We start from the raw sequence: 27,144 nt of genomic DNA, 5'->3' as shown, positions 1-27,144 counted from the left end.
CTGACATTAACAACTCCTCTCGAGCCGCCTGCGCTGAGGGACAGACCATACACGGGGAATCGAACGGAAATCATCTTCCATTTATCCCACCTTTTTGTCTCGCCGTGCTGTGCTTGGTGAGACTGCTTACGACCCCGAATCTGACCTGCCGACCAATTCGATGGACCACCATTTTTGAAAGCAAGGAACTTTATTCCCCAACCGGCCAACACTTTTCGGCGTGGCACTTCCCCAAGCGAGACACACACTCCCTGCGTGCCTCATAAGCATTTGATACGAAGATTGAGGCCCAGGCTGCGGCCTCGTTTTCCTCCTCCCCTTCAGTCAGCAGGGTGACGTCCACCTGCTTGAGTTCCCTCATCTCCTTATTTGTGTTGCCAGGGCCCAAGCTTCTCAGAGGGGCTTTTCTTTGTTCCTCACCCGCGCCACCATTAAAAAAAGAACAACCAGAAGCCTGTGCCTCGTCCGCCTCCGCTTCTTGATCGACGCGTTGGATCCCGCCCTCCGACACACGAAACGACCTCCACTGTGGGTATCCACCTCTTGTCCCGGCGCGTACATAAGTACAATACCTACTTGAACCCTGGAGAGCCCCCCTCCCAAAACGCACCCGACTGGCGAGACCTCCCTGACAGGCTTCGAGGCCAACTTCGCTCACCGACTCGGCCAGGCTCACGCTACACCACACCTCGACACTACAGCCTCGCACCACGCACCACTACAACATCGATATTCACCACCATCACCACCACCACCACACACAACATTGCATCATGGCCATGCTGGCCTCGAAAACGCCGTACCAGGCGGGCCTCTCCTCCAACCAATCCACATTGGTGCCCTCGAGCTCAACACAATCCTCCTATGCACCACCAAGGAGGGCGCCGACATTCCCGACACAGAGTCAGTCTTTTGCGAGTCCTACCGAATCAGAGTTCTCCGAGGGCGATGGGCCAGACTCGGTCAAGTACTGGGACGAGGACAGGGTGTGCGACTACCTTAGGAGTGTAAAATGTGGCGACTACGAGAAGCTGTTCAGGAAAAACCACATCAATGGCGAGAACCTGCTCGAGATGGACAAGGAGGTCCTGAAGGAGATGGGTATTGACAAGGTCGGCGACCGCGTGCGCTTGTTCCTGGGCATCAAGAAGCTGAGGACACAGGCATATGCCAACCAGAAGAAGCGGAATAGGGTGAGTCGCTCGCTGTCACATGCTTGGATGGGCTGCTTGGACGTGCGACTGATGTAGATACCCCTAGGACTCCTTTGGTGGCCTGATGGACCTCCCACAGTACACACCATCATCAACAAGCTCCCCCCGCCCGCCGAACTCAGCTGCCCGGTCGCTGCCCACGCCCTCGGCCAACAAGCGCTACTCGAGACAGTACGACACATCCATCATGCTCGATCCACAACAAAGGTCAACGTCGAGGCCCACGTCTCCCTTGCCCAACACAGAGTACAAGTCTAGCAACCAGAGATACGCACCGCGGAATGTTGGCCAAGGCCTTCCTACCGGACCACGGATGCCCACCTCGCCGCCGCAGACCCGCACCGCCCAGCTGTCCGCCCACAACAGGAACAACTCAAGCGCGGATGGATCTCTGATGGCAGCGCTGCCTCAGAACCAGGATGTAATTCGCGTGATCTCCAGTGGTGGGGTCACCAAGGTGGTTAAGATCGCCGAGTGTAAAAACTGCGAAGAGGTCATGCGGGTCACGCTGCGCAAGTTTTCTCTGCGGGAAGATTACGAGAGGAATTACTGTTTCTGGGTCCTGGTTGGGCTCGAGCCTGACCCAAAAATGTGCCGTCGTCTGGGCGACACGGAGCTCTGGAAGATCATCAAGGACGAGAAGAGGCCCGAGAGGAACAGGCTCATCCTCAGGAGGGTGCCCGCCGGCGAGCCAGGCCACAGCGAGCTGGAGCGGGCTGCAGCCATCGCGATGGAGGAGAACCAGCAGAACCACCGGACCGTCGAATCCTTTGGCAACAGGAGCCAGATGAAAGTGCAGAAACTGCTCGGGGAGAGCTGGGAAGCCATGCAGCCGCCGCTGTCACCCGTATCATACCAGGACCGGGAGAGAAACGTAAAGAACACTGCCCGCGAGCTGGAACGACCTGCACCACAGGATGCCGCCAGCCCTCCCCTGCCGAGAGCTCGCAAGGGGCTCCTGAGGCAGTTTGGTGGACTCCGGCCCCCCAGCGAGCTCATCGCTTCCGACCTCACCTCGTACTTCCCAGACCATCCGAGAGAAGATATCGACCGCACTGCCCGGTTGTCTATGCGCCGATCTGCGCGCCTCAGCAAGGTCAACAGCCGCCTCAGCGTTGCAAGCAATCTGAGCTTTGCATCAAGCATCCAGGACGCACCCCCCATCCCAACGATCGCCGACAGCTGGCTGAACGCCACGAGTCAGATTGCCAAGGTTCGTCCCAATGTCCACGGACGCATGACGCCAATGTTCCGCGACTCTGTTGCCTCGTCGGTGCTTGATACGCTCCAGGAGGAGTCCAGCCCCATTGAGCCGAATCGCAAGTCATATGTCTCCTTTGCCGATAGTGGCTCAGACTCAGCTGCCGTCAGCGTCACCGACCCCGAGGGCAATGTCGTCAGACATAGCTATTTCGACGGGGAGAGCAGCACTGGTGGGTCTGGCTCGAGCTCACTCCGAGATGTCAACCAGGCGCTCAACGAGGATGGTGAGGATGCCGATGAGGAACTACAAAGCTTCCTGGCCGGCGAGTCATGGGACGACAACAAGTGGATGAAGGGTGCCATGATCGGCCAAGGTTCTTTTGGCTGTGTCTATCTCGCCCTGCACGCCGTGACTGGCGAGCTGCTGGCAGTCAAGCAGGTCGAGACCCCCTCGCCAGGCGCCAATTCTCAGAACGACCACAGGAAGAAGAGCATGATCGAGGCACTCAAGCGCGAGATCAGTCTGCTCCGAGACCTCCGCCACCCCAACATCGTGCAGTACCTCGGCTGCAGTTCCTCTCCTGAATACCTGAATATTTTCCTCGAGTACGTCCCTGGCGGCTCTGTGCAGACGATGCTCAACTCGTACGGCGCGCTGCCCGAGCCGCCTGTTCGCAGCTTTACCAGGCAGATCCTGACGGGTCTGTCATACCTGCACGGCAAGGAGATCATCCACCGCGACATCAAGGGTGCCAACATCCTCGTCGACAACAAGGGCACGATCAAGATCTCCGACTTTGGCATCTCCAAGAAGCTCGAGGCGACCAACATCCTCACCGGCGCCAACAACAACAAGCACCGCCCATCGCTGCAGGGCTCCGTGTACTGGATGGCGCCCGAGGTGGTCAAGCAGACGAGCTACACGCGCAAGGCCGACATCTGGTCCCTCGGGTGCCTGGTCGTCGAGATGATGACGGGCACGCACCCGTTCCCAGACTGCTCGCAGCTGCAGGCCATCTTCAAGATCGGTGGTGCCAAGGCGGCGCCCACCATCCCCGAGCACGCCAGCGAGGATGCCCAGAACTTCCTTGGTCAGACTTTCGAGCTTGACCATACCAAGAGACCCAGCGCGGACGAGTTGATGCTCCACTCGTTCCTGACGCCCATCACCTAATTTTTTTCGCCCCCCTCTCCTCGGGGCTGGGCTATTCACCATGCCTTGGTAATATGACAAGAGCACCTTTTTTTCTTCTTCTTTCTCTTTCCCGTCTTATCATTCATGTGTACATAACAAGACAAAAAGATTTACGTGTTCCGGTATCACGAGATGTATGATTTGGACAAAATATATTTGTTAGTTGGCTTAACAAAGACGAGAGCGGTCTGTATGACATATGCATGGACATCATGGCGGAGGCGCAATCTCTACTACTTTGATATACTGGATCTGGCTGGATCCTGTTGTCACCTTGGGTATCATAATGTGGCCAATACGGCCACCTTGCTCGGCCTCGTGCTGTGTATAGAATAAGGATAAATATGATGTATCACCATGTACGATCTGTGTTTCTATGCTATTGTGAGAACCTGGACTGCCAGAGAGGAGATGGTGAAATAGTTGTCTGAACACTGTGACAGTTCAAAGAACTTATGGACGATCTCCACGCTGTGCATGTTATATTATTGCCAGGAGACATGCTTGGCGACTGATTGATATTCTTGAAGCCTAGAGGCCCTCCTAGGCATATATGGATGGGTGATATTATATCTACTTGTGTCTATAATTATATGATGTAACCTTTGGACCAGATGGCAAAGTGTCAGAGCCCCTTTTTCTACTTTATTGCTCAGTGTAGCGGATGATGCTGTTCAGTTCGGCCCATGTGACCAGAACACCGTCATCCTTACGATCACTTACCAGTAAGACACTTGTCCTTTCCTTCCCAACCCGCTCCTCTCTCAAAGAGGGCCGGGGGGTCCCTTCTAGACTCGGCAAACATGCTCTTTCCCCTCTCATCCTACTTTGCCCATCTTTCAGCAGCTTTCCCCCGCCCAAGCCCTATGATTAAGCAGCAGCCAAGCCAAGAAGACCAACAGCGTGACAGGCACGGTGAAAGCCCAGTAGATCCAGAAGCTAGGCTGAATCACCCGGCCCGCAGGCTCATCCCACTGCAGCGACGGCACCGAGAAGAGGGCGGCGAAGAAGGTCGCCGGGAGAAAGGCCATGGTCATGACGGCGATGGTCTTCATAGACGAGCCGTCGCGCTTGGCGGCGTCGGCCAGCTCGATGGCTGCGCGGGCGTCTTCGTGGGTGAGCATTGTGGTGAGCTGCAAGAGAGAGAGGAAAGGATGAAAGCAGAGGCGGAGTATGAGTTAGTTTTGAGTGGGGGTAACGTGTTTATAAGTAGGCAGGTTGGGGGTTTGGTTTTTTTTCTTTCTTTCATCATGTCCTTACCGTGTTCTTTTGGCCGCCTAACCTCTCGTGTAGGTACTGGATGTTGACCCTGCAGGAGGCGAGCTGCCTTTTCACTACCCTGGCCGCGTCCACGGCATCTCCTGCTGTGTTTCCCACGTCTGACCTCTGCGACACTGTCTTCGCCTCCTCCTCCTCCTCCTCCTCCTCCTCCTCCTCCTCCTCCTCGTCCTCGATATAGCCAAGCAGTGCCTCAGCAGCCTCGGCGTGCCTGACGTAGTTTGCACATTGCACCAAGTCCCCGCCGATCTGCTTGGACCAGCTCGCAATGTCGTCGATGCTGGGCAGCATTTTGATGGTATTGTGATGAATCCAGCCCCCGAAGCCACTGTCAGACTCCATAGATCGCACGTCCTCGAGAGTGCTGAGCAGGGAACCGTCCAGGTACCGCACGATATGCAGCGCCGTCACAAAGGCCATGAGGGGGCCTGGCCTGCTCAAGTGAGGCGGGGCACAGTCGCGCAGCATGCTAGTAAGTTTCATCGTAGATGACCTCTGGCCGCTTGAACTCGTTCTTGTGGCGGAGCAGGACGAGGACGCGGACGGAACTGATGGTGGTGGAGTTGGTCGATGATGGTGTCGAAGGGGGGCGGCGTGTGGTGCTCCATAGGATGGTGTAGAAAATGGTGCCCAGGTAAAAGGTTGTTGTTCGGCCATCTCCTGCGTCTGTGTGGTGTTGGAAGCCAAAGCACCTTGTTGGTGATCAGATAGAGAGCCCACGGGTCCAGCTTGAGAAGGCGGAAGACGTCGAGAAATGCAGTTCGGGATATCAGCAGCTGCCTCTCGAGAAAGTCGGGAATCACTATAAGTTTCAAGTCCGCATGTGCCTGGGCCGGCGACAGCACTGGGTCGTTTTTACTAGCGAATGATGACAGCTCGGCTTCGGATAGCACCTGGGAGTGGTAGCGCACCAAAGTGTTGGTCTCTGTATTGGTTGTCATGTCGAGGGTGCGGTAGGTTAGGCCTGACCACCTCTCAGCGAACCGGCTGACTGGAGGCTGCCCATCGGCCAACTGCCGGAGTGCCTCCATGATGTGTAATGAATTGGTGTGGTGATTATTGGTGGTGGTGGACCGACTGAATGGGTTTCATTTGAGATGTGAGACTGCGCAAGGCTCCGTCGAGTAAAGGTTCTAGAGAAGTGTGCCTCTGGGTCCTGCTGTGTAAGATTCTTTTAGTTCAGTTGACGTGCACAGGTGTGGTGATGAGTGAGGTGAGATTCCTACCCTCTCTGCATCAATACGGACGCCACATTGCTTACTTGCATCATCGCTGCCCAGATGGAGCAGGCCAAAGCAGGCCAGCGTTCTCTCACGCACCACTGCGAGCAAGCTGCAGGGGGGCGGCGGGCTGTGATGGAGGATCGTCCAGAGGGACAGGCACAGTATACTGACTATGTAAGAAACATGCATTAGACTATAAGTTTGGCCTGCAAATATGTTGATGAACGGATATTGAACATTTAGTAAGTGGATCAATTGGGCGGGGTTGCTAAGTGTAGTATAACTGCTGTACACAACATGCACGCACACTACTTAATGAAGTAAGCAGCGCATAATTGATCACTGAATGCCTCCCAACATCTTTCAATTACCAGGACTGAGGTATGAGCCCTAGCATTCAATGTTGTGGGGGAAAGTATAAGTATAGTCAGTCCTGAGAGACAGCCGGTCGTGCCCCCCCCCCCCTTCCCCCCGATCAATACTGCCATCGATCCCTGCCCTCATACTTTAATATTGTTGAATTCTGATTATAGATCATGGCAGTTGTACACCTTCTTCAATGACAAAATTATAACAGTATGTGTGCATATTTTATAAATGAATAAATAGATAAACAGGACCAGGAGAAAGAGGAAGCGAGGTCTGTGATCTCTGGTGAAATGAAATGATTTTCTTATTAATTTTCTTGGCTCTTTTTTTTTGGGGGGGGGGGCACAATGCTCATGAAAGTGTATTAAAGACTTAAGTGATTTATGGGTTTGGGAAAGCCTCATAAGTCATCAGCTGAGAGCAGGCAAGAAAACCTTACATGAAATATTTTCAACAAATAAGCAGGAGGCAGATTTGCTGAGGGGATAAGCTGCCTCGCCCTTTTTCTGACGTGTCATCCCACATCCCAGCTGGGGAAAGAGGGGGTTCCGAGGTACGCAACCATCACTATCAATGGAAAGACGCTCGCAATCACGACGAACCTGAAAGAGGCGCTCTGGCAGGCGAGGCTCACGGATAGGCCGCGGGCTCTGTGGACCGACTCTGTCTGCATCAACCAGCGCGATGAGGCGGAGAAGGCGCAGCAGGTAGGCCTGATGGGCCGCATATATAAGATGTCGAGCTGTACCCTAATATGTCTCGGCCTCGAGCCCAAGTCTCGACAGGCCGCCCGCAACGTGGCCGCGCTGATAGACGATGTAACCGAAATGATGGACAGGGTCCTGACCTCCTTGTTGTTGCAGTCGTCCAGGTGGGACTGGGACAGCTTCCCGTATCCGCTTGAAGGAGACCCGCTCCTCGACGAATACAGGTGGCGGCGGCCTTGGTCACAATTGACAGGTCATGCCTATTTTCACCGCGGGTGGGTTGTGCAAGAAGCAGCACTCGGGCGAGACGCAGTTCTGTTCTGCCTCCTCCGAGTATTCTGGTGGCTGTTCCGGCGGGAGAAGTCCGGGATACCCGCGTTGAGCGCATGGCAGATTTCACCAGCTCACATCAAGAGCTATTTACTCAGCCGAGAAGACGAGTACCGGACACTGATCCCTGAAAGTATCCAAGCGACGCTGCAACCCTGTTCAACTCTCGAATGAAGCTGCAGTTGCACAATCCCAAAAGATCGAATTTACGCATTCATGGCTCTGTCGACCTCGGACGACGGGATGCCTGATCTTCAGCCGGACTACAGCAAAAAGACATCGCATTTAGATGTCTACCGCGACTTTGCTATCAAATACTTGGAACACACATCAGATCTGGATCTTCTGAGCTTCGTGGAGCATGACGAGGACGATGACCTGAGCTCCCCTGCCTTGCCCTCGTGGATCCCACGCTGGGATCGCGGCGCAAGCGTTTTGTCCTTCTTAGACACGACAGTATTCAAGAGCAACAACGATGACAAGACAGTCCATATAGACGACGAGTCTGTGCTTCGAGTCAAGGCGACTATCCATGATTCTGTCATATATGCCTCCAGTGTGTTCAAAAAGCAGGCGGAGATTTCAGCAAAGGTCGAGGAGGTGATCCGGCTGTGGAGAGAGGTCGCACCGCAGTCGATGAAATGCCCCGGACCACACCAAAATCGCCTGGAGCTGGCATTCCTCGGCGCACTCTGTCAAGGCTCCATCGAAAGGCCGCTAGACGAGTTCCCAAGCTCTCGAATGGCATTCATACAGCTTTTGCAGTCCGACCAGCCACATGAGCCCATGGCTGTGTATACGCAGGACAGCGATGCGCGGCGTGTCCCAGCACTCATGACGCACAATAGACGGCTTGTTCTCTTTAGTAACGGCTGCTATGGGTACGCACCAGCTTCGACTCGTGAGGGTGATGTGTGGGCTGTCATTTGCGGAACGTGTACACCGTTCATACTTCGCAAGGTGCCCGGGAAAAGCAGACCACTATAGACTTGTAGGGGCGGCATTTGTTCAGATGCCTCGCTTCTGGGATGATGGTAGTCCATGTGATTTGAATTTCAGGGGAGAGCCTGATGAATGGGAGGAGTGGACTTGGCCAAGTAAACATGTCTTCCTCCGCTGATCAAGGCGTAGCTTGCTCCAGTGCTAACTCCAGAAAATATTACTATACCCTGAGCTGTTTGCATAGCCTTCACTAAGTATATGCACTAGTAGTAGCCTGCGGCATGAGGCAAAACGATTCGTATAGCCCGATCTCCGCATTAGTAACTGAGCCAACACATTAGACAATCCCCGAGGCGATTAAAATGTTTTCCTGCACAAGACTTTTTACTTTACACGAATCATCTCCTTTCAACGCATATCAAGACTTTGTTAACCTGAGAGCCTTGCTCTCTCTCTCTCTCTCTCTCTCTCTCTCTCTCTCTCACTCTCTCACACACACAGAAGTGTGTATGTAGGTGGTTACTGCAACCAGAGAGAGACAAACGACACTAACTGAAAAGATCTTGGATTTCTACACTGGCCTTGGGACGGACGGAAAACGGGAGATTCAGCTGGATACAAAGACATCTGTCCGTGCCTCGCCAACACTGGCTGAACTGCAGGCCGTGAAAGTTGCCTGGGTAGAGAATTGGCTGACACAGCGGGCTTTTTGAGGTGATGTTGAGGGATATTTGTCTGAGCGCTTCTAAAAGTGAGCAGTTTTGTCCACTGAAGTGGCTGTTGGTTCAACCACCCACCAAGTTCCAAACCCTGCACCAAAGAGCGTATACTTGTGTTGTATTTCTGCATATGATACAACTGACAACAATCTTTCCTCATGACTTTATCTTCTGAGCCGTTGCAAAGATAGGACGTCCTCACAACAAGGATGTCTGCGTCCTGAGATCCTTGCAGAGTCCATGTAAGACGATTGGGTGAGATTCAATGCACGGACCAGGTCCTCAATGACATGCCGTCTGGGTCAAGAGTAGAGGGCTTAAATAAGGATTCTTCTGATTGCTTCATGACCATCTACTCATTGTAGAATAATGCAGAGTGGAAAGAGAGAATAGGAGATAAAGGAGAAACCTGTCTCAAAGAAGCATGATGTTGGATGGAAGAAGTCTACGTGACATCTAGTATGAATCGTATGAAAGAACAAAAGAAAGACATTGATCTCATTGTTCAGAGCCGGCGAGTCAAAATAGTCCATGTACTGGTGTGGCCAGAGACTTAACAAAGTACATCCTCTTTCCTCAAAATGAGTATTTGAGGTTCAAGTGACTGGCGGTATAATAGGCTGATAGAACGTTGCCAGCACAAGCAGTACCAGTATCATGGCAGATGTTAGCATGACTTGCTTTAGACAGTCTTTCAGAGTGGACACGGGCTCGCATTCAAGATCCGCATGAGCAGCCTAGCCAACACGTAATGAGCAACCATGCAGTTTATTGAATATCTTGAGGCCTGCAAAATCCAAACGATCCAAAGGCCGACCGATGACTTTTTAACTCGGCCGCGTTTATAATTTTATTATTCTCAAATGCTTACCGTGTCAATCGATGCTCTTGGAATTGCTTGCGGGTTAACATCTTCCCCATCGACTCCAGCATATTGACATTGTCTTGAATCTCTGAAAGGGTCTTGGGTGCCTGGCTGATACCGCATGACCGCTATCCAAGTTCTTCCATCAAATTTATATCCACCTTTTGCCAATTTTTAGGACCCTCCGAACCAGTCGTATATAGATCAGTCAATATGTTGTTGCTGCTAAGAGACCATCGAAATTCGACGTTGATGAACTCGACGGCTCTGTTGAAACTCGGCCAGGATCCCAATAGAATACTTCAAGATAGCTCTATGATACAAGTCTAATTTCATCTCCTTAGATGTGATGTTCGTCACTGAGCCAAATGGCAAAAGCTACAAGGACGTCAAAACGCGCTATATTGGAAGCAAACACCGTTAACAGAGGATATGAACGCCTGGAGGCCACCTCTCATAGCCTAGAACTACCCAAGGAGGGTGGAAGACAAAACATTGCGCTCAGTGCGGCGGGGGAAAGGCATCAGCCTTCTCCAATGACAGAAAGTGCGGGCTCTACCTCGCAACTGGAAAGACAGGGCTCTAACAACACATCATCTAATATACAATCCTTCATCATTGGAAATTTCGGCAACCTCAGTTTCCTTTGGGTCGAGCAAAAGTGGCTCTCACACCCCGACGATTCTGCGCAAGGTTCAACGGCTCCGCAGTCCGTACCACCTTAGTACTGGTTGTTGGATGAGGCGGGTTATTTCTGCCAGGTGCCTGCTCCTGAACACGAGCCGCAAGCGCCGCACCGGCTCTGCTCCCATTTGGCTGATCCAAGAAGTCAGAGATCCACTGGCCCGTGGCAACCAGCTCCCTGAGGTTGACGCCAGTCGGTACTCCAAGCCGCTGGAACCCGTACACGATATCCTCAGTCGCCACGTTACCCTTGGCTCCTTTGGCGTAAGGACACCCTCCGAGGCCCGCAACGCTGCTGTCAAAGGTTCGAAGCCCCATTTCATAGGCCTTCATCACGTTGGCGACTGCCTGGCCGTAGGTGTCGTGAAAGTGCCCGGCGAGCTTCTCGGCCGGGATGGACTGGAGGAGGACCGACAGCAGGGTCTCCACGTTGCCAGTAGATCCAACGCCGAGCGTATCGCCCAGGCTCACCTCGTAGCAACCCATGCTCAGAAGCTCGCGTGCGACGTGAAGGACAGCGGCAGGGGCTGTGGCGCCGTCATATGGACACTCGATCACGCACGAGACGTATCTGAGCATTTGTCAGTTGTCACCCGGCTCATCGTGGCTGACGTTCATTCACAACCTCAGGGTAACTTACCCCCGTACAGCGATTCCGTGTTGTCTGGCCTTGTACGCTACCTCCCGTGCCCTCGTGAGCGCCTCGCTGACCGAGCAGTTGGTGTTCCTCTGCGAGAAACTCTCAGAGGCAGAGACAAAGACGGCCACTTCTGTTATCCTGTGACCGAGCGCGGCGTCCATTCCCTTGGCGTTGGGTATCAGGACAGGGAAACTGAGGTTTTTGTCTCTCAAGAGCGGCTCGATGGCCCTCAGTATCTCTGCATTGTCGGATAACTGAGGGATCCATTTAGGCGAGACAAAGGACGTGACCTCGACAGTCGAGAGGCCTGCTCTGACCAGGCGCTGAATAAGCTCGACCTTGACTGCCGTCGGGACGCTTTTGGAGATGTTCTGCAGACCATCCCTTGGGCCGACCTCGACAATCCGCACCGCCGGCCGCGACGTTTGTTGATTCATGGCGTCTTGGGTAGCATGTTCGTGCGCTTTTGGGGGGGGGGGGCAGCCTGCAGACCCTAGAGACGTCGTGGAAGGATGGCCAGCAGAAGCTGTGTTGAGTTGCAGGATTCGGGAATGACGCAGAGTGGTGATGACAAGCTTCCAGCCGCAGGTCAAAGGTGTGCTGTAATTCGCCGGTCGGTGTATTACTGGACATTCCGCATCCGGCTTGGTATTCTGTTCAGCCACTCTTCCTGTTGTAGGAACACGCATCGGAGCATTCACAGACCCGGCTCGGGATGTACTCCAACTTCCTAGATGGGTAAAGATGCCACCATTTTCGGATCAGCATCACAAACCAGTTTGTAAATTGTTGTTGATGACTCAGTTGGGTGTTTTTAAGACCTTCAGCTAATTATTTTTAAGTAGTCTTCGATCCCCAAATTTGTGTGAGAGCCTTGAAGACCCACGAGCAGCAAAGGCAAGGCGAAAGAGACTCGGTTTCAATTGAGAGCAACAGGAAGTTTTTATAATAGCACATGCAGTTCTCGAACAACGGTTTTACGACGGCAAGACAACAGAAGAAGATGTATTTTATCATGATCCAGGATGGTTGTTTGCCGATGGCGAAGCGGATCGCGAAGATACAGTCAGACACTTGGGAGAGGTTGCAGACAATTGTACAAAAGGGAGGCGAGCAATTGAATTGTGAATGTCACATACGGCATTACCTCGATACTTCTCGTTTAGTCCAATATCATGTTACCCCCTCTATGCTGGTACCAAACATTGAATTCATGTTCCCAGGCTTCATTCAGTGTTGTTCACCAGTCCCGACCTCATTCTCACGCCAGTCCTCAGGCCATCTCAATCAGGAAAGTCTCTCCCTCATGTTCGAGATTAACCCAAAAGCAAACTCAGGTGTTGTGTCGAGGAGCGACTGCAGTCCGTCATGTTTCAAAGCATCTTCGACTATGCAAGCGTAGTATAGTGCGATGATCTCTCTGATCCGATCATCTGGGCGCGTGTTGTCGAAAATATATTGAGCCAGTGTGGCAAGATCGTTGAAGCGGCTCGGATAGAGGGTGAACTCCCTGAGAGTAACATAAAGTCGGTGCAGAGAGAGCTGGCGCAGCTGTGGGATGTCGTACGTGTCGCCGAGCACGTAGAGTTTGGCATGGCACATAAAAACACCGGTGTAATCCTCGCACCCTTCGGTATTCTTTCGCGGGATGAAAGCCGATGTCGAAGAGGGGCATTCAGTGCCATCTTTGTTCAGAAACTTGGCGATGAGGTTGACCTTCAGTGACAATTTTCGTTGCGACGAACAGCTAGGGCAACCTGCGAAAGCAGAAGCACAGTAGGAACAGGCTGTGCAGTTGTATTTTTTCAGACACATTGGACAAGTTGGCGATCGTGAAACTGGTGACTTGTGCCCAAAGTGGGTGCATGCTCGTTTTGAGCAACCGTTTTTCTTCGCAGTTATACAGGAGGCGCCTTTGGGACATTCTGAGAAGGCGGAACTGCAACCTTTACATCGCTTGGACTGGTAGCCGCTCAGACAAACAAGACAGACGACTGATTCGGTCTTGTAGTGATCGTTTCGCCTGTAATAATCGCAATTTGCATTGCTGCAGCGTTCGATATTGGCGCGGGCGGCTTCCATGGCTGAAAGAAGGGAATACAGAGGTTTTTCCGCAGACTCATCTTCGCTTGTCGTTATCGACTTGTCCTTGGAGTCGGTGGGTGCGGGCGTGCTGTTCTCCCCAGATTTATCATCAAAACATGGGATGTCGTGTTGGCCAAGCACAATGTCCGGCTCTTCTGTGACGTAGTTCTTCGTATAAGCCCATTGCGTGAACCGCACAAATGTCTTCTCGTCGACATCCGGCCATTCCACACATAGCTCCTGAGCTTCCTTATGCGGCCCGTCCAGCAAGACGTTCAACGGCTTGGAGAGCGGAGAAATTGCTGCTGCGTGTACATGATACTCCTTCTTTCGAGAGCCCACGATGAATTTGAAGATTTTAGACCCGATGATACTGCAGAGGGGCAAACATTAGCATATCCGAAGTCGAAAACATCTCTTGTGATACTAAAGCCTTGGAGCATGGTCGTCTTGAACTCACTCCTCGTAGGTTGGCTCCATCTTGACGCAGCTTCAACAGCGGGCCCAGGTTGTTATCGGGCTTCGTTACGCAAGGTCGGCAGTGGTAGAAAGTATGTGCCTTGAGTTTTGACAGGCTTCTAAGGAAGTAGGCTAGATCAATCAATGCTGAAGACGACAACTTCTCGTGCGGCTGCACCACGTTTGGAAGGAAAGTTGGATGGTATTTTCGCTAGCCATTCACAGACGCATCGCAGACAAGGAAGGGTATGAAAGAAAAGAGCAGTCGATAAGGGGGGGGGGCGCCAATGGGTTGATGTGGAAAGCAATTTGAGGCATCGATCAAGGATTGGGTGTGCGGGGGCGTCTGCAAGGTTCCTCTGCCCCTCCACGCCCCTCTTCTTGAAACTATTGACTGGGTTTGTTTATCTTGTATTCAAACGTCATCGGCTACAGTATATAAAGTACATGAAGTAAGTATGCAGGTGTAATCAAACCTCTTTTGAACCGTGTTGGTCGCATGCTGCACGACCATCTCACTTCGCATACTACCGTATCGCGGCTTTTGCAGTGGCTTGAAGCTGCATTGGGCGCTGCCTCCCGCTCCCTAATTAACGGCTCAAATTCCCCTTCCTCTCTTCAGGAAAGAACTCAAGTTCCTACATATCAGCGAGCGGACGTCTGTCTAATCCCGAGGTCACTGAAAAAGAGCAGACAGACTGAAAGCCGGAGCTGCAAACTAAAGTCTACCTACATTTTCAGTAAGTACTTTGCGTACCATTGTAGGTGGTGGAGGTAGACACAGCGTGTACTAGAGCGGCAGCGTGCTATCATCAACGTAAAATGCCAAGGCGACGTCTTGATGCTCTGATGGCATTGGGCAACGCAGTCCACGCCAAAGAGGGAGATTAGATAAAGCTACAACAATTGTCTGTTCTCCTTACGCAAGAGCAGTTGGATCTTGAAGAAGATCTTGTTAAGATCACAGTAGATTTGCATGAAGTCGCGAAAACCATACTCTGTGCCCCTGGGTCGTTGTATGGCCGATGAGAATAATAAATAAAAATTTGACCGTCCGTGGTGCCCACAGCTTTTACACCCTAGCCAGAGTCTGGAATATGACGTTGAATTTATTTTTATTGTTGATTTCTCTTCCCTTTGTCTCGGTTTCAATACTGCCACAGCACGAGCAACCCCTCGCCTTCTTACGAGTACTTCGTGTGGCCTGATTCTGTGCAAGAAGAGAAAATGCAGTGCTGTGCAAACAATTTTACAGCCTTCTCCACTCCTCCTTCTCCTCCTCCTCCTCCTCCTCCCTTTTTTCTTCTTTCCCTTTTCTTTTTTTATTCTTTCCCTTTGTAGTATTCTTTAATTTCCTTTTCCCCTCTATTGGACGGAGGATGGTCTCGTTATGTAAGCGAAGCTGTTGAGCGCTAAAATGCTAGCCGAGTTCACCCAAATCTGTGACGTCTTGTCTTACCGAGGCACTGCAACCCAACATGGGAGAGCTGTTTTCGAATAGCTAAGGCACCTTCCGCTTAGGAGTGTGTGTTTGCTTGTGACACAGCAGCCTTTCCGTCAACAAGTCCAGATCGGTCCTGTAGAGTCCCTCCTGCAGAATGAGACATACCATCTTTCTCTGAGCCGTGCTCCTTTATTCTTCTTCATCGTTATTCAGACCACATTGAATTTCCCATCGACACGGCGCCCTCCCCGCACCACCTGACGGGTGGAAAGTGTAGACAATGTTCGCTGCCACGCGGCGATGGTTCCGCCGCAACAGAACTCCTATCGCCGTCGGCGTAGGCATCATTGGTACTGGCTATGTTGTCACGCAGTACGTGCTCAACAAGCTCAATGATGCGCGCGAGCGGATGAGCAGTGATCGGATAGCAAAGGAGAAGTACGCCTTTCCTCCTCCTTTCTTAATTCATCGGCATCTTCGTCATCTTCATCGTCATCGTCCTCGTCTTTCTACTAACACCCGGCCCGCTCACCCAACAGCCTCCGACGACGTTTCCAACAAAATCAAGAGGACTGTACCTTCACCGTCCTAGCCCTCCTACCCACGGCGGCGACGAAGATCCTCGAGACACTCGACGTGGAGAAGATCACACTCGAAATCCAGCAACTGAAGAGCAACAATGGCGCCAGGTCAGCCAAAAACGGGAGCGGCGACTCGATGAGCTTGCCCGAGACGACAGGCATGACGGACGAGGACGGACGGAGTATGATCTCAGCCAGCGAGAGTGGCATACACGCGAGCCAGGTCACGGTGCCGCCCGCGAGTCAGACATCAGAAGGGGAACAGGCGCAGCAGCAGGACAAGCCCAAGAGGACCAAGAAGCAGCTGTGGGGAGATGTGACGATCAGCTGTAGGTTGATTCTCTCGCGCACGGATGCTACCCTGCGACCAGTTGCGCTTACTAATGGATGCCACAGCTATCACGAGGGCCTTTACGCTCATGTACACCCTCGCCCTGCTGACCATGCTCACGCGCATCCAGCTCAACCTTCTCGGGCGGCGGAGCTACCTCTCCAGCGTGGTGTCACTGGCGGCTGGCTCTAACAACGCTGCCATCAGCCTCGAGAACAAGGATGACGACAACGCAACCGAGGCGTATGGCGACGACTTCGAGGTCAACCGCAAGTACCTCACCTTCAGCTGGTGGCTGCTGAACAAGGGTTGGGTGGACGTGATGCAACAGGTCGAGACCGCGGTCAGGCAGGTCTTTGGACAGATGAGCCCGAGGGATCAGGTCACCTTTGACTCATTCTCGCAAATGACGAAGCAGGTCAGGAGACTGGTCGAGGGGCCTTCATTACAGGAACAGCAGCAGCAGCAGCAGCAGCAGACCGTTGGCGGGACCACAAAGTGGCTGCCGTTTCTCTTGCCCCCGCAGGACATGGAAGATTTCGTCCTAAAGGAATCCGGCATCCTAGATGACAGCGCCACGTCGCAAACCCAGCTCACCGAGCGAGAGCCCTCGAGCCCTGCCTCAGCAGCCTCTCTTCGGCGTCTCCTAGACGAGACGTCCGATATCGTCGAGTCACCCACCTTCACCCACGTCCTCACACAGATCCTCGACGCAGGTTTCTCTGTGCTCCTGGACAAGAAACTAGCCGAGGGTCCTTTCGACCTTCCACCACCACAACCATCGTCACCACCAGCGGCAGCACAGATTCTGATCAATGTTGACGGCATCAGTCCTGAGCTGCAGATCCTCCGGCAGGAAAGGAAGGTCCTCTTGCCTAAGTGTCTGTCGACGCTCACCCGGCAGGCACATTACATTGGCATTGGTATGCCAAACGAGTACCTCCAGGCGATGGAGAGCGTGCAGGATCTCGAGGGGTTCGCGGCGGTGGTGTATTCTAGCAACTGGGAGAACGAGATCCGGGAAGAGGGGATGATACCGTCTCCCAATAGCGGGAGCGGATCAACACGAGGCGGTACAGCGACGGCAGACTCTAGTGTACGGCATTCGACGATCATAGGCGAGGAGAGCATGGTCCTGGTAGACCCCTCGCAGAGCTCCTTTGAGAGCGTCTGGGCAAAGGTCACGGACAAGACATGAGGGGCTCGTTGAACAAAGGCAAGAGAGGCGTTTCAAAGAGTGCTTACTATTGTCAAGACGATATACCCATACAGATGCATGGAACTCGCTGTCCACTAGTAGCACGTGTCGTATGTACAGATCATGTCAACGGCATGATATGAATACACGTGAACAGGTCAGACCCCTGGCCTTTGCATTATGACTTTGGTCCATAGACACATTTTGGTGCCTCTTGATGGTTTTCCATGCCCTTTGGCGTCCGGGGCCTCGTTGAATCGCAGGCTTCTCCCCTCCCCCTCCCCCTCTCCGGCCCTCTTTGCCGTTTTCAAAGACGCTTGGAGGATGGACAAAATGATCATGACAAGACAGCGAGACAATTTTCGCTCCCGGTCTGTCTGGCCTGGGCCTCCCCTCCTCAACTTTCGACGGTGGTCTGGTTCTGCTCCGGCCAAGTCGCGACGCCCTCCTCAGGGAAAGAGGGGTGCGACTAGCGGTGTTGTCTCCAGAGGACAACGTTCCTCTCGGACGGGACAATGCTCATAACAAGAATCGTGACAGCCTGGTCGTCCCTTGGCTTATATCACTGCCTTCCGGCCTGCTAGCACATGCACCTCATTCTCGGGAAGGGGGATCCTATGCCATGCGCTCTTCGTGTGACAACCCGTCTGGCTCACTGGAGACCCCTGATAAACTGGTCAAGGCCCATTTCGAATAGCTCATTCCTGACGCCGTCGCCGCCCTTGTGCTCGACCGGCGCGAGCGGGTTCTTGATCACTACACCCACGTAGATTGTCAGCCACTCTGTCGTTTACCGTGTCCCTTTTGTGTCCCCCTTCATGCCCTTCTCCATCCCAGGAGAGGAGGGGGGGGGGGATGCTAAAACAAGAAATGAGATCTCTCCTATCATAACGTACCATACTCCACCCAGAGATTGATATAGATCTGATGCAGCACGTTCCGCATGCTCATGGTACCCGTGTCCGTCAGCAGGACGAAGCGCAGGTTGGTGGGCGTCTCATAGTAGTGCAGGCGGTACTGGCCCGTGCGGTATGAGATGAATGCGTCGTCCTCGCCGCCGAGCTTGCGCACGATGTTGCGGAGGGAGAAGACGGTGCCGAAGATGAGCTTGGCGTCGTTCTGTGCGCGGGTGGACTTGGGCCCGCCGCCGTTGGTCTGGGGCCGGGGGGCTGGGGTGGTGGTCGTGGTGGTTGTTGTCGAGACTGGGAGGGCGGCTTGGGAGGGCTGTAGCCAGGACTTGGTATAGACGCATTCGGCTATGAGTGAAAGGGTCAGTTAAAAGGCCATAGCTGGCTTGGGGATGGGACCGGGGGGAGGGGGGCGGAGCTCAAGGGCAGTGTCTTGTGACTCACTATGCCTGTCAAAAATGTAGAATGAGTAGACAGGCATGATGGGCTGTCTACATCACGACCTTTGAGGAGGTCGCTGTTGTTCAGGCGGGGGAGGGTCGGAGGTAGAGGAGGAGGCCCGAGGAGAGGTCACTGAGTGCTAGTTTAGTTTCGTTGATGATATTTGGGCGGGCACTTGTCATCCCTGAGACAAGACGTTGCAGGCTGCTGAAAGCCAGTGGAGCTTTAGCGGCTCCTCAAGGGGTGCCAGGGGGGTCCCATGGCGGGTTGTGTGGAAAAAGGCTTGTCAACGCGGGGGAAAGTGAGAGGTTCCTTCTGTTTTCTTGGTCGAGAAACGAACTGTGGGCCCTCCAGCCTTGGGAAGGAAGCTTATCTGACTTGCAGGGGTTCGAAGGGTGTGAGGTGTCGAAGGAAGAAAGGGCCATCCAGCTCCTCTGACTCGTCCCACATGCCCGGGTTTAGGTCCCAAAAGGTTTATTAGTTGAGGCTGAGGACAAGCACGACGGGTAAACCGAGTTGGCGGAAGGAGAGAACAAAAGCCCAACAGCTTCTTTGGTTGGTCAGAAGAGTTAAATGACATGTCGACCTGAATAAATTGGTGTACTCCTCCTCCTGCTTCTTCTTCTTCTTCTTCTTCTTCTTCTTCTCCTCCTCCTCATGGCTGCTGATCGAGTCTATCTCTCCGCTCCTCGCCTCTTCTTTCTGCGCCTCGCCCCGAGAACACTTCTTCCCCAGAGTCAGCCCACCTAGAAGAGCCTCCTCACAAGGCTGTGCCTGCTGTACACCAGTTTACGACGAGACAGAATCGATACGCTGCTGCTACTTGCTGCGCCGTGTGCAAGAAAGACGCAGTATCTCCTCCGTAGGACGAAGTCTGCTGGAAGTCTTTCCAGGCAGAACAAATACACCCATGGAGGCAACCCTACAACCGCCAGCACCGCTCAGGTCGAGCAACAGCTCCCCAGCCGGTGCCACCAGCATTAGAGATGGAGAGGGCGCCCTCGACGGCGCAAGCATGAGCAGCAAAGACCCTCCAAGACCCAGCCTGCAGTCCCCGGGCATCAAGGTCGAATTCCATGGCGCAGGCAGTGAGCACCAGCGTCAAGGCGCTGGACAGGATGGTGGCGCCCGGCCTGCGCTGCCCCCTCAACCTAGGTGAGTTCTTGAGTTAGGAAGCCGAGCAGGGACGAGGGACAGAATGTGTCCCGGGCGGGGGGCGGGGGGGGGGGGCGGAAAGGGAAAATAGGGCATGTCTGACATATCGAGTCAATCTTTTAGATCTGCACCTGCTGTCCAACAATTCCAGAGCCCAATGAGGCAGCACAAGAGAACCCCCAGCCAACATAGAGAGGTCAAGGTGTGTATTTCCCCCTTTTCATGTCACTTCAATGCCTTGAGCTGGACTGACAATTCCGGCTCTTACTTTCAGGAAACCCTCAATGCGCGCTCTGAATACACCAATGACGACACCGATGGCTCCTCGCACCACATCATCAATCAATATACTGTTCAGGAGGAGATAGGCCGTGGCTCATACGGCGCCGTCCACCTCGCCCTCGACCAGTTCGGGAACGAATATGTAGGTTGGACACACTGGGGAGCAAGAGCAATAGGGTTGTCATGGCACCAGACAGAATCAGGAGACTCATGCCCCAGATGAAATTTCTAGGCCGTCAAAGAGTTCTCAAAGACCCGCCTCCGCAAGCGGGCGCAGTCCAACATCCTCCGCCGCGGGCCTCGTCGCCCAGGCGCGCGAATGCCATCAGGGCTTGGCCTTCGTTACGGGCCGGGTATGGACCAGACAGTGTCGAACCAGCTGTCTGATCAGAAGGCAGAAGAGGCCAAGGACGCCCTGTTCCTGATCAGGGAGGAGATCGCCATCATGAAGAAGTTGAACCACCCAAACCTTGTCTCGCTTATCGAGGTTCTCGACGACCCGGAGGAGGACTCGCTCTATATGGTCCTCGAGATGTGCAAGAAGGGCGTCATCATGAAGGTCGGCCTCGAGGAGTCGGCAAAGCCCTACAGCGAAGAGGAGTGCCGCTGCTGGTTCCGCGACCTGATCCTGGGCATCGAGTACCTACACGCCCAGGGCGTCGTGCACCGCGACATCAAGCCCGACAACCTGCTGCTCACCGAGGACGACGTGCTCAAGATTGTCGACTTTGGCGTGAGCGAGATGTTCGAGAAGCCCGAGGAAATGCGCACCGCCAAGTCAGCCGGGTCGCCAGCCTTCCTGCCGCCCGAGTTGTGCGTTGCCCGGCATGGCGACGTCAGCGGTACGGCCGCGGATATTTGGAGCATGGGCGTGTCGCTGTACTGTCTGCGCTACGGGCACATACCGTTCAATGAGTCTGGCGTGCTGGAGATGTATGAGGCCATCAAAACGAACACGCCGCAGCTGCCTGAGGACGAGAATCCACTCTTCAGAGATCTCATCATGAGGCTGATGGAGAAAGACCCCATGAAGAGGATCACTATGCCCGAGATAAGAGTACGTCGTCTCGTTCGAGATCACTTGGCTTCCACGAGACACCAGCTAAAATAAGGCACAGGAACACCCTTGGGTCACAAAAGAAGGTGCAGATCCTCTGCTGAGTACAGAAGAGAACTGCTCGGAGCCGGTAGAGCCTCCAAACGAGCTCGAAGTCAGCCACGCCTTCACCAGAAGGATGAGCCACCTCTTATGTGTGGTAAGTGTATTTCTTCCTCCACTCTTGTTCTTCTTTTCCTCCCCTCCCTCCACCCTATTTCAGCTGTTGACAGGTCGGGCAAAGATGAGAGCAATATCCAACTTCAAGGCCCTCCTCCACTCTCGCTCCCGCCTGAATAGCCCCCGCCTCAATCTTTCACCCTCAGACGCCGTCTCAGCTCTCGAGTCCCGTCATCAAGCCCGTCTCCGCCACAGGCCCAAGCCCTCCATGGACGAGCAGGAGCTTGCTGACCTCAAGCGCACTAACGAGGAGCTTGCCGCACAGCTGCTCGAAGAGCGCAGGCGCGTGCTCAAGAACCGTGGTAAACACCCGGCCGGCGTCCCGTATTCCGGGGTACCTGTCGAGGCAATTTCAGCTAAGGGAGGATCTGAACCACCGCCATCAGCAGCAGCAGCAGCAGCAGTCGAGGACGATGGCAGCAGCGCCAGCAAGGATGAGCACCAGCACCGTGAGCCGCCTCGCCACGTGACGGCCCCTCTCGTGCTGGGCATCGGCCTTGGGGGCGATGACCTGCCTGTCGCCTCCTACAGCGAGCCTGCGACCGTGGTGGCCGACAGCCCAACGGCGGTCGACTTCAATGTATATAACCGCGCGTACACCGAGGAGTTGGAGCGCATCAAGCGCAGCGGGGGCCGGCCCAGCGTGTACACGACCCGGCACCTTGGCGGTGAGAAGGAGAGGTTCAAGGGGGAGGAGGGGGTTGACGTGCTAGACGAGAGCAGTCGCCACCATCCGATGGTGAGGGAGAGGGAAGGAGACGGCGTGAGGGATAGGGCGAAGGACTCGTCTAAGCCAGCTCGATTCGCTGATCTGGTGGCACAAACAATCCAGAACACGCGAGAGAAGGTCTCCAAGGATACAGGCGGCGGCGGTGAAGAAAAAGGGGAGTAATGATGACGGTGATGATGATGTTGTTGTTGCGTTTCGTATTATGGAAACTGGTAACTAATCTGGCAGTGAGGGGTTTTTTTCCTTTTCTTTTTTCCCTTGGAAACAAGTTCGGGTGGAGGTGGCTGCTTCGTTCTTGGGACAATAAAGACGAATGCATACACGAATAGACCCAAAAAGGATCAAGGAGGCGTCGTTAGGGTAAGTTTCCCCCCGTCCTGTATTTCCCTTATTCTTGTCTTTCTCTTCGACCTGGTCATATTATAGCAAACAAACAAGCAATATACATAACATTACCGAGCTTGGTCAAGAGGAGCCCGCTTGAGATACACTGACTGATACATACCATATCTGCTGCCTACCGTAATCACATGCAGGGGGTGCCCTCCTGTAGTAAATTCCAGCACGATAATAACATGTATTATACACAAGTACCTCAGTTCCTCAAAATCATTGTGGGCATTGCAGACTGACTGATACTTTTTGTGTAATCGGAGGCTGCGTATTTACGAAGCATGGCAGATGAACCTCGAGCAAGGCTGAAACAGGCAGAAAACACATACACAGAGATACCAACCGGATGATGCATGAACAGGAGGCGGTCCTAAGCTGATGTAGTGTTCATCATAACTTCATTTCATTCCTTAGTTCCCCTAACGCAGATGCCAAGAAAAGAAAGAAAAGGGAAAAGAAACACAATTTCTTGGGTAGACAGCGAAAGCACTTCTACAAACAAAAAAGAATAGCCGCCTGCCTCCCTGTCTAGCTCCTGGGGACCTCCTCTCCCGGCTTTTTGTCTGTCTGTCTGTCTGTCTGTCTGTCTGGTCTTGCCAGGTGTCGCAATGAGAATGCTTTTCTTCCTTCATTTTTTCTTTCTTTCTTCCTCTTTCCGTTGAAGGCTCGCTCACCAGACCCTCCCGTACTACATCTCGCGCACACGGACGACCAGAACCATTCAATGAGCCAGATACGTTGTCAATGGATTCCTTCCTGCAGACATCTGGGAGTAGACGTTGAGCAACACATCTCAATTCTGTTCACCCTTCTCGTCCAGACCAGCAGACCAAGAGCTAGCGGTTGAAAGGCCCGGCCCGGCCTATTTGGTGAACATCCCACCACTAAAGAAACGCATTGCAAAACATAAAAAGAAAAAAGACTGTTCCTCGCATTCAAGAGGGCGTCCGTGTTACTCCGACGTTATCATTATTCCCCATGATCCTTGTGATGGTGGGGGGTTTCTTCATGTAGCTGTGTGCATTCCCGAATGGTATCAAGCCATGTTGCTGAACATCCGAGATACAATCTTCCTTTGTGCTGAATGCAGTTGTAATTTGACCGTACGAGATAACGAATGCCACGTCGTGCATACTGATTGCTTGCCTGCCCGCCCGCTTGTGTTTATGGGGGGAAACTAAAGAGAGAGAAGGAAAACGGTTCGGTGTAAACGAAAGAACAGCAATCATCAGGCAGCAAGACAAAATCATCCTTCCTGGACTCCAGTGCTGCTGTGTCGCGTGCGCAAAACCAGGAAAACCTCATCAAGTGTTTGATCGTGAACATGTCATAATATATATTTTGTGGTTTTTGGATTTTTTTCGCTCGTTTCTTTTTGTGTGTAGAGACGGCTTCCTACTGAGGATGAAGAAAGCCTTGGTGGCGGCCTTGTCGCGCAGGTGTGTCTGTAGGTTTTGACACGTGCTTGTTGAGGCCGCGGTCTGTTCTCACCGAAACGTGAAAGCTACCGCCATCCCTCACCGGTGTGAGCCGGTGGAAACGACGGGACATAGGTTAGAGACCCTCCTCACCGGCTTTGCAGAGTTTTATTTCGCGGCCCCATTCTGACTTGAGGACTTGTGATGCCGTGATCCGGCGTGTTGGGTTGGGGTCTAGGATCGAGTAGATGACGTTCCTACATCGTGCCTGTTTTTGTGGGTTTTCCTTGTTAGGGCAGCCCGGACCGAGCAAAAGAGAGGCTTGTGTAGAGACAGAGCCCGCTTTCAGGTCAGATCAGATGGGTCAAAAGAGATGAACAACTTACCCTGTGCAGGGACTCTATCGGTCCATATCCCTCCTCATCTCGCCGTCCCTCCAGATAGCGGGCATAGAACTCGTCCTCCTCCTTCTTTGCGACCCGCCACAGATGCCTGCCCGTTCTCATTGCCATATATATGACGCCGCAAGCCCAGACATCCACCGCCCTCGCGTCAAACTCCCTGTCAACATACTCCTCTGGTGCAATGTACGGCGCAGACCCGCAGAGCCCGGACACCATATGTGCATCGTTCTCCCAGGCCATGCGGAAGCACTCGCCATTCCCAAAATCGGTGATTTTCAGACCACCATTCGTGGTGAGGAGTAGATTTTCTGGTTTCAGATCACGGTGTGCGACGCCCATTTCGTGCATATACTCGACGCCACGCATCATTTGCTTGAAGTAGCAGTCTGCCTCCTGCACCTCCAGCTTGGATGCTGCCAGGACCAGCGTGTAGAGGTCGCCGCCGGGACAAAACTCCATGACCTCGCAGTAGTCTCCCTTTGCGTCCTTGAGAAGGTCTAGTGTGTGTATAACGTTAGGGTGTCGTAGCGATGATGAGATGCAAAACTCGGCCGTCAGACGTTTGCTGTACTTCTTCTCCGTCTCCTCTGGCCTGCGCCGAAATTCCTTGACGGCGTACAACTTCTCGCCCGGCTGCCCTTCAATCTTCTTGTGTGATATCCTCACGATGCCAAAGGCACCACGTCCAATCACCTCCTGGCATTTCCCGTACTTTTCCACGAGGGTGGCCGTCTGGTTGGGCCCGCCCCTCTTCTCCGCCGATGCGTTCAGCGACGCCTTCTCCTGCTTGAGCGTGTCTACCCAGCTTGACACGAGCGACAGGTCGTTCTCCGGGGCGTGCTCGGTCTTCCTCCCCAGTAGACCCTTGAACATATCCGTCAGCTTCTCCTGACGGCGGCTTGACTTGAGGTGATGCTCGTGGCCGCCCTGGACGTCAGGATTCACAACAAAGCGTGTTGAGACATGGCCGTTTGTAGACCTGGCGGCTTTTGGCTGCGCCGTCTTCTCGACAGGCTTCGGTACGTCCAGCTTCTCGGTGACGGAGGACTGGCGCGACGGGGCGTTGGGCTTCTGGGGTGGCGTCGAGGAACCAGTGGCTGAGGTGGCGGCGGCAGCACCTGCTGGAGCAGCCTGGGTCGGCATCTGCTTCTTGGACGGCGATGCGCCGGTCATGTCGGCCTTTGTGACGTCCTTTGTGGAAAACATGCGCGTGAGGCGATCTTTCACGGTAGGCTTCTCGCCGGCTGCTGATCTTGGTAGTTGATCCGCTGCAGGGACGTGGCCAAGGCCGTTTTGAGGGTTTAGTCTCGGCGAGGCACCCCTGCTGGAGAGCTCGACAGACTTGATAGAGGCAGGTTGCGAAGAAGAAGAGGCAGTGGTCGACGACTTCGCAACGCGGATGGGTGGAGTGCTGGCCATGGTTTCCTAAGAGGACGGGGGATGCCGAGACCTTTTAAAGAAAAAAAGAAAGTAAAAGAAAAAAACAAAAAAATAAATAATTGCCCCTTGTAAGCCGACCGGAGAAGGGACTGCAGTGCCGTGACAAAGACGCAAGGCGAAACGCTGTAGGCCAAAATAAGAGCCTGACTGGAGCTGGTACACAAGAGGGTCGTTGGGCGAGGGGCGAGGGGCGAGCGGCGAGCGTACTGGTGGTCTATAGCCCCTATGGCCTATGACCTGGTGACTGCAAGGCCCCAAGAAGCAAAGGTGCGCGGGCCTTATTTGACGCCCGAGCCTCGGTGTAACGCGAAAAGGTTGTGCTGTCTGAGAGAAGCAAGTTTCTCTGTGGTGGTATCGACAAGGGGGGTAGTGGGCGAACCACCAAATATGAGCCGAAACAGGGCGCAAGACCAGTCGCTGGAGCGAAGAGGTGGGAGTGGGGGGGGGGGTGCACAGCGCAGAAGTGTTGTGCGGCGACAGAAGCGCCTTGGGGGAGTGGGCCAAGCCCAGGATTGAAATCTCTATGAGACAGACAAAACGGCAGACGATGATGGTGGTAGGGTGCGTTGGGTGTTTGGTGTGTGTGCGCTTTTTGTTGTTGTGGTAGCAAGTGGTAGAATTTCTCTCGCGCTTTCTTTGTCTCGCTCGGGGGAGAAAAAACACTATGAGGGAATTGTGCTGGGGCTTTATTAGAGGGTGAGCAGCACAGTCCAGGCCAAGGTCCTCAGTGCGTGTTCAGGATGACAAACCCGTGCAGGGTGTGTTGGAAATTAGAAATTGGGGCCACTGGCTAGGCCTGGAGAGGTGGAGTGGAGGGGGGGGGGGGGTGCGACAGTGGTTCTGGGGTATCCTGCCCGCTGGAACTGTCCGTCTACGGCCCTGTAGACGGATGCAGTAGTTGACGGAGGTAGCCGCTGGCTGGCCGCTGTTTTGGAGGTCACCGCGCTCAGCTTACAGGCGGCTCGGTGCAGGGCGGGTCATGACCATTTGATTATTGGAGGGTGTGTGAGAGAACCAGTGGTCTGTTGTTGACCAGAATAGTACATAAGGTGGAAAAAAGAAAAAGAAGAGGGAAGTAAAAGGGAGGCGAAAAGATGGAAGGTCAGAGAGACTGTTCCTCAAGGTGAAGAGTCAAGAGAGAGCAATTAGGCAGTTGGCAGGCAATTAGGTAGGGTAGGGTCTTGATTTGTGTCTTGGACCTCGGAGGCGAGAGGATCTTAGGATTGGTAG

General features: G+C 53.7%; 9 protein-coding genes across 9 annotated transcripts; 4 read left to right on the top strand and 5 right to left on the bottom strand.

Moving 5' to 3' along the window:
• Positions 1 to 773: 773 nt before the first annotated feature.
• On the top strand, positions 774 to 3,591 carry M406DRAFT_66950 (uncharacterized protein; the record flags this gene model as incomplete). The annotated part of the gene is made up of 2 exons (XM_040925027.1): positions 774 to 1,193; positions 1,261 to 3,591. 2 exons carry the CDS (start codon positions 774 to 776, stop codon positions 3,589 to 3,591), a joined length of 2,751 nt encoding a protein of 916 aa, XP_040781514.1.
• An 860-nt stretch (positions 3,592 to 4,451) lies between these two features.
• M406DRAFT_325992 (uncharacterized protein) lies at positions 4,452 to 5,921 on the bottom strand (the record flags this gene model as incomplete). Its single annotated transcript, XM_040920036.1, has 3 exons — positions 4,452 to 4,745; positions 4,873 to 5,318; positions 5,384 to 5,921. The coding sequence occupies 3 exons, from the start codon at positions 5,919 to 5,921 to the stop codon at positions 4,452 to 4,454; spliced, it is 1,278 nt and encodes a 425-aa protein (XP_040781513.1).
• Positions 5,922 to 7,018: 1,097 nt separating this feature from the next.
• M406DRAFT_234870 (HET-domain-containing protein) lies at positions 7,019 to 7,246 on the top strand (the record flags this gene model as incomplete). The annotated part of the gene is made up of 1 exon (XM_040916002.1): positions 7,019 to 7,246. A coding segment is annotated over one exon (228 nt), but the record flags the coding sequence as incomplete, so codon positions are not given.
• A 3,186-nt stretch (positions 7,247 to 10,432) lies between these two features.
• Positions 10,433 to 11,828, bottom strand: M406DRAFT_354502 (uncharacterized protein). Its single transcript, XM_040922934.1, has 2 exons — positions 11,370 to 11,828; positions 10,433 to 11,300 (listed from the first exon to the last, which is right to left on the bottom strand). The coding sequence occupies exons 1-2, from the start codon at positions 11,804 to 11,806 to the stop codon at positions 10,682 to 10,684; spliced, it is 1,056 nt and encodes a 351-aa protein (XP_040781511.1). The 5' UTR covers positions 11,807 to 11,828; the 3' UTR covers positions 10,433 to 10,681.
• Positions 11,829 to 12,656: 828 nt separating this feature from the next.
• M406DRAFT_336207 (uncharacterized protein) lies at positions 12,657 to 13,934 on the bottom strand (the record flags this gene model as incomplete). Its single annotated transcript, XM_040921118.1, has 3 exons — positions 12,657 to 13,054; positions 13,544 to 13,827; positions 13,915 to 13,934. 3 exons carry the CDS (start codon positions 13,932 to 13,934, stop codon positions 12,657 to 12,659), a joined length of 702 nt encoding a protein of 233 aa, XP_040781510.1.
• A 1,703-nt stretch (positions 13,935 to 15,637) lies between these two features.
• On the top strand, positions 15,638 to 17,467 carry M406DRAFT_33113 (peroxisomal assembly protein; the record flags this gene model as incomplete). The annotated part of the gene is made up of 3 exons (XM_040920598.1): positions 15,638 to 15,795; positions 15,897 to 16,267; positions 16,335 to 17,467. The coding sequence occupies 3 exons, from the start codon at positions 15,638 to 15,640 to the stop codon at positions 17,465 to 17,467; spliced, it is 1,662 nt and encodes a 553-aa protein (XP_040781509.1).
• A 2,364-nt stretch (positions 17,468 to 19,831) lies between these two features.
• Positions 19,832 to 22,717, top strand: M406DRAFT_87404 (uncharacterized protein; the record flags this gene model as incomplete). Its single annotated transcript, XM_040926106.1, has 6 exons — positions 19,832 to 19,971; positions 20,095 to 20,173; positions 20,246 to 20,395; positions 20,486 to 21,310; positions 21,372 to 21,509; positions 21,594 to 22,717. The coding sequence occupies 6 exons, from the start codon at positions 19,832 to 19,834 to the stop codon at positions 22,419 to 22,421; spliced, it is 2,160 nt and encodes a 719-aa protein (XP_040781508.1). The 3' UTR covers positions 22,422 to 22,717.
• Positions 22,718 to 23,029: 312 nt separating this feature from the next.
• Positions 23,030 to 23,938, bottom strand: M406DRAFT_354497 (uncharacterized protein). The gene has a single exon (XM_040922933.1). The coding sequence runs from the start codon at positions 23,900 to 23,902 to the stop codon at positions 23,588 to 23,590; it is 315 nt and encodes a 104-aa protein (XP_040781507.1). The 5' UTR covers positions 23,903 to 23,938; the 3' UTR covers positions 23,030 to 23,587.
• Positions 23,939 to 23,966: 28 nt separating this feature from the next.
• On the bottom strand, positions 23,967 to 25,875 carry M406DRAFT_271788 (serine/threonine-protein kinase hal4). The gene is made up of 3 exons (XM_040918122.1): positions 25,663 to 25,875; positions 24,457 to 25,605; positions 23,967 to 24,338 (listed from the first exon to the last, which is right to left on the bottom strand). Exons 1-3 carry the CDS (start codon positions 25,678 to 25,680, stop codon positions 24,207 to 24,209), a joined length of 1,299 nt encoding a protein of 432 aa, XP_040781506.1. The 5' UTR covers positions 25,681 to 25,875; the 3' UTR covers positions 23,967 to 24,206.
• Between the last annotated feature and the right edge of the window lie 1,269 nt (positions 25,876 to 27,144).

The sequence above is a fragment of the Cryphonectria parasitica genome (genome assembly GCF_011745365.1).
Source record: "Cryphonectria parasitica EP155 unplaced genomic scaffold M406scaffold_1, whole genome shotgun sequence".
Lineage (NCBI taxonomy): Eukaryota > Fungi > Ascomycota > Sordariomycetes > Diaporthales > Cryphonectriaceae > Cryphonectria > Cryphonectria parasitica.
This window is presented reverse-complemented; position numbering and strand designations above follow the sequence as displayed.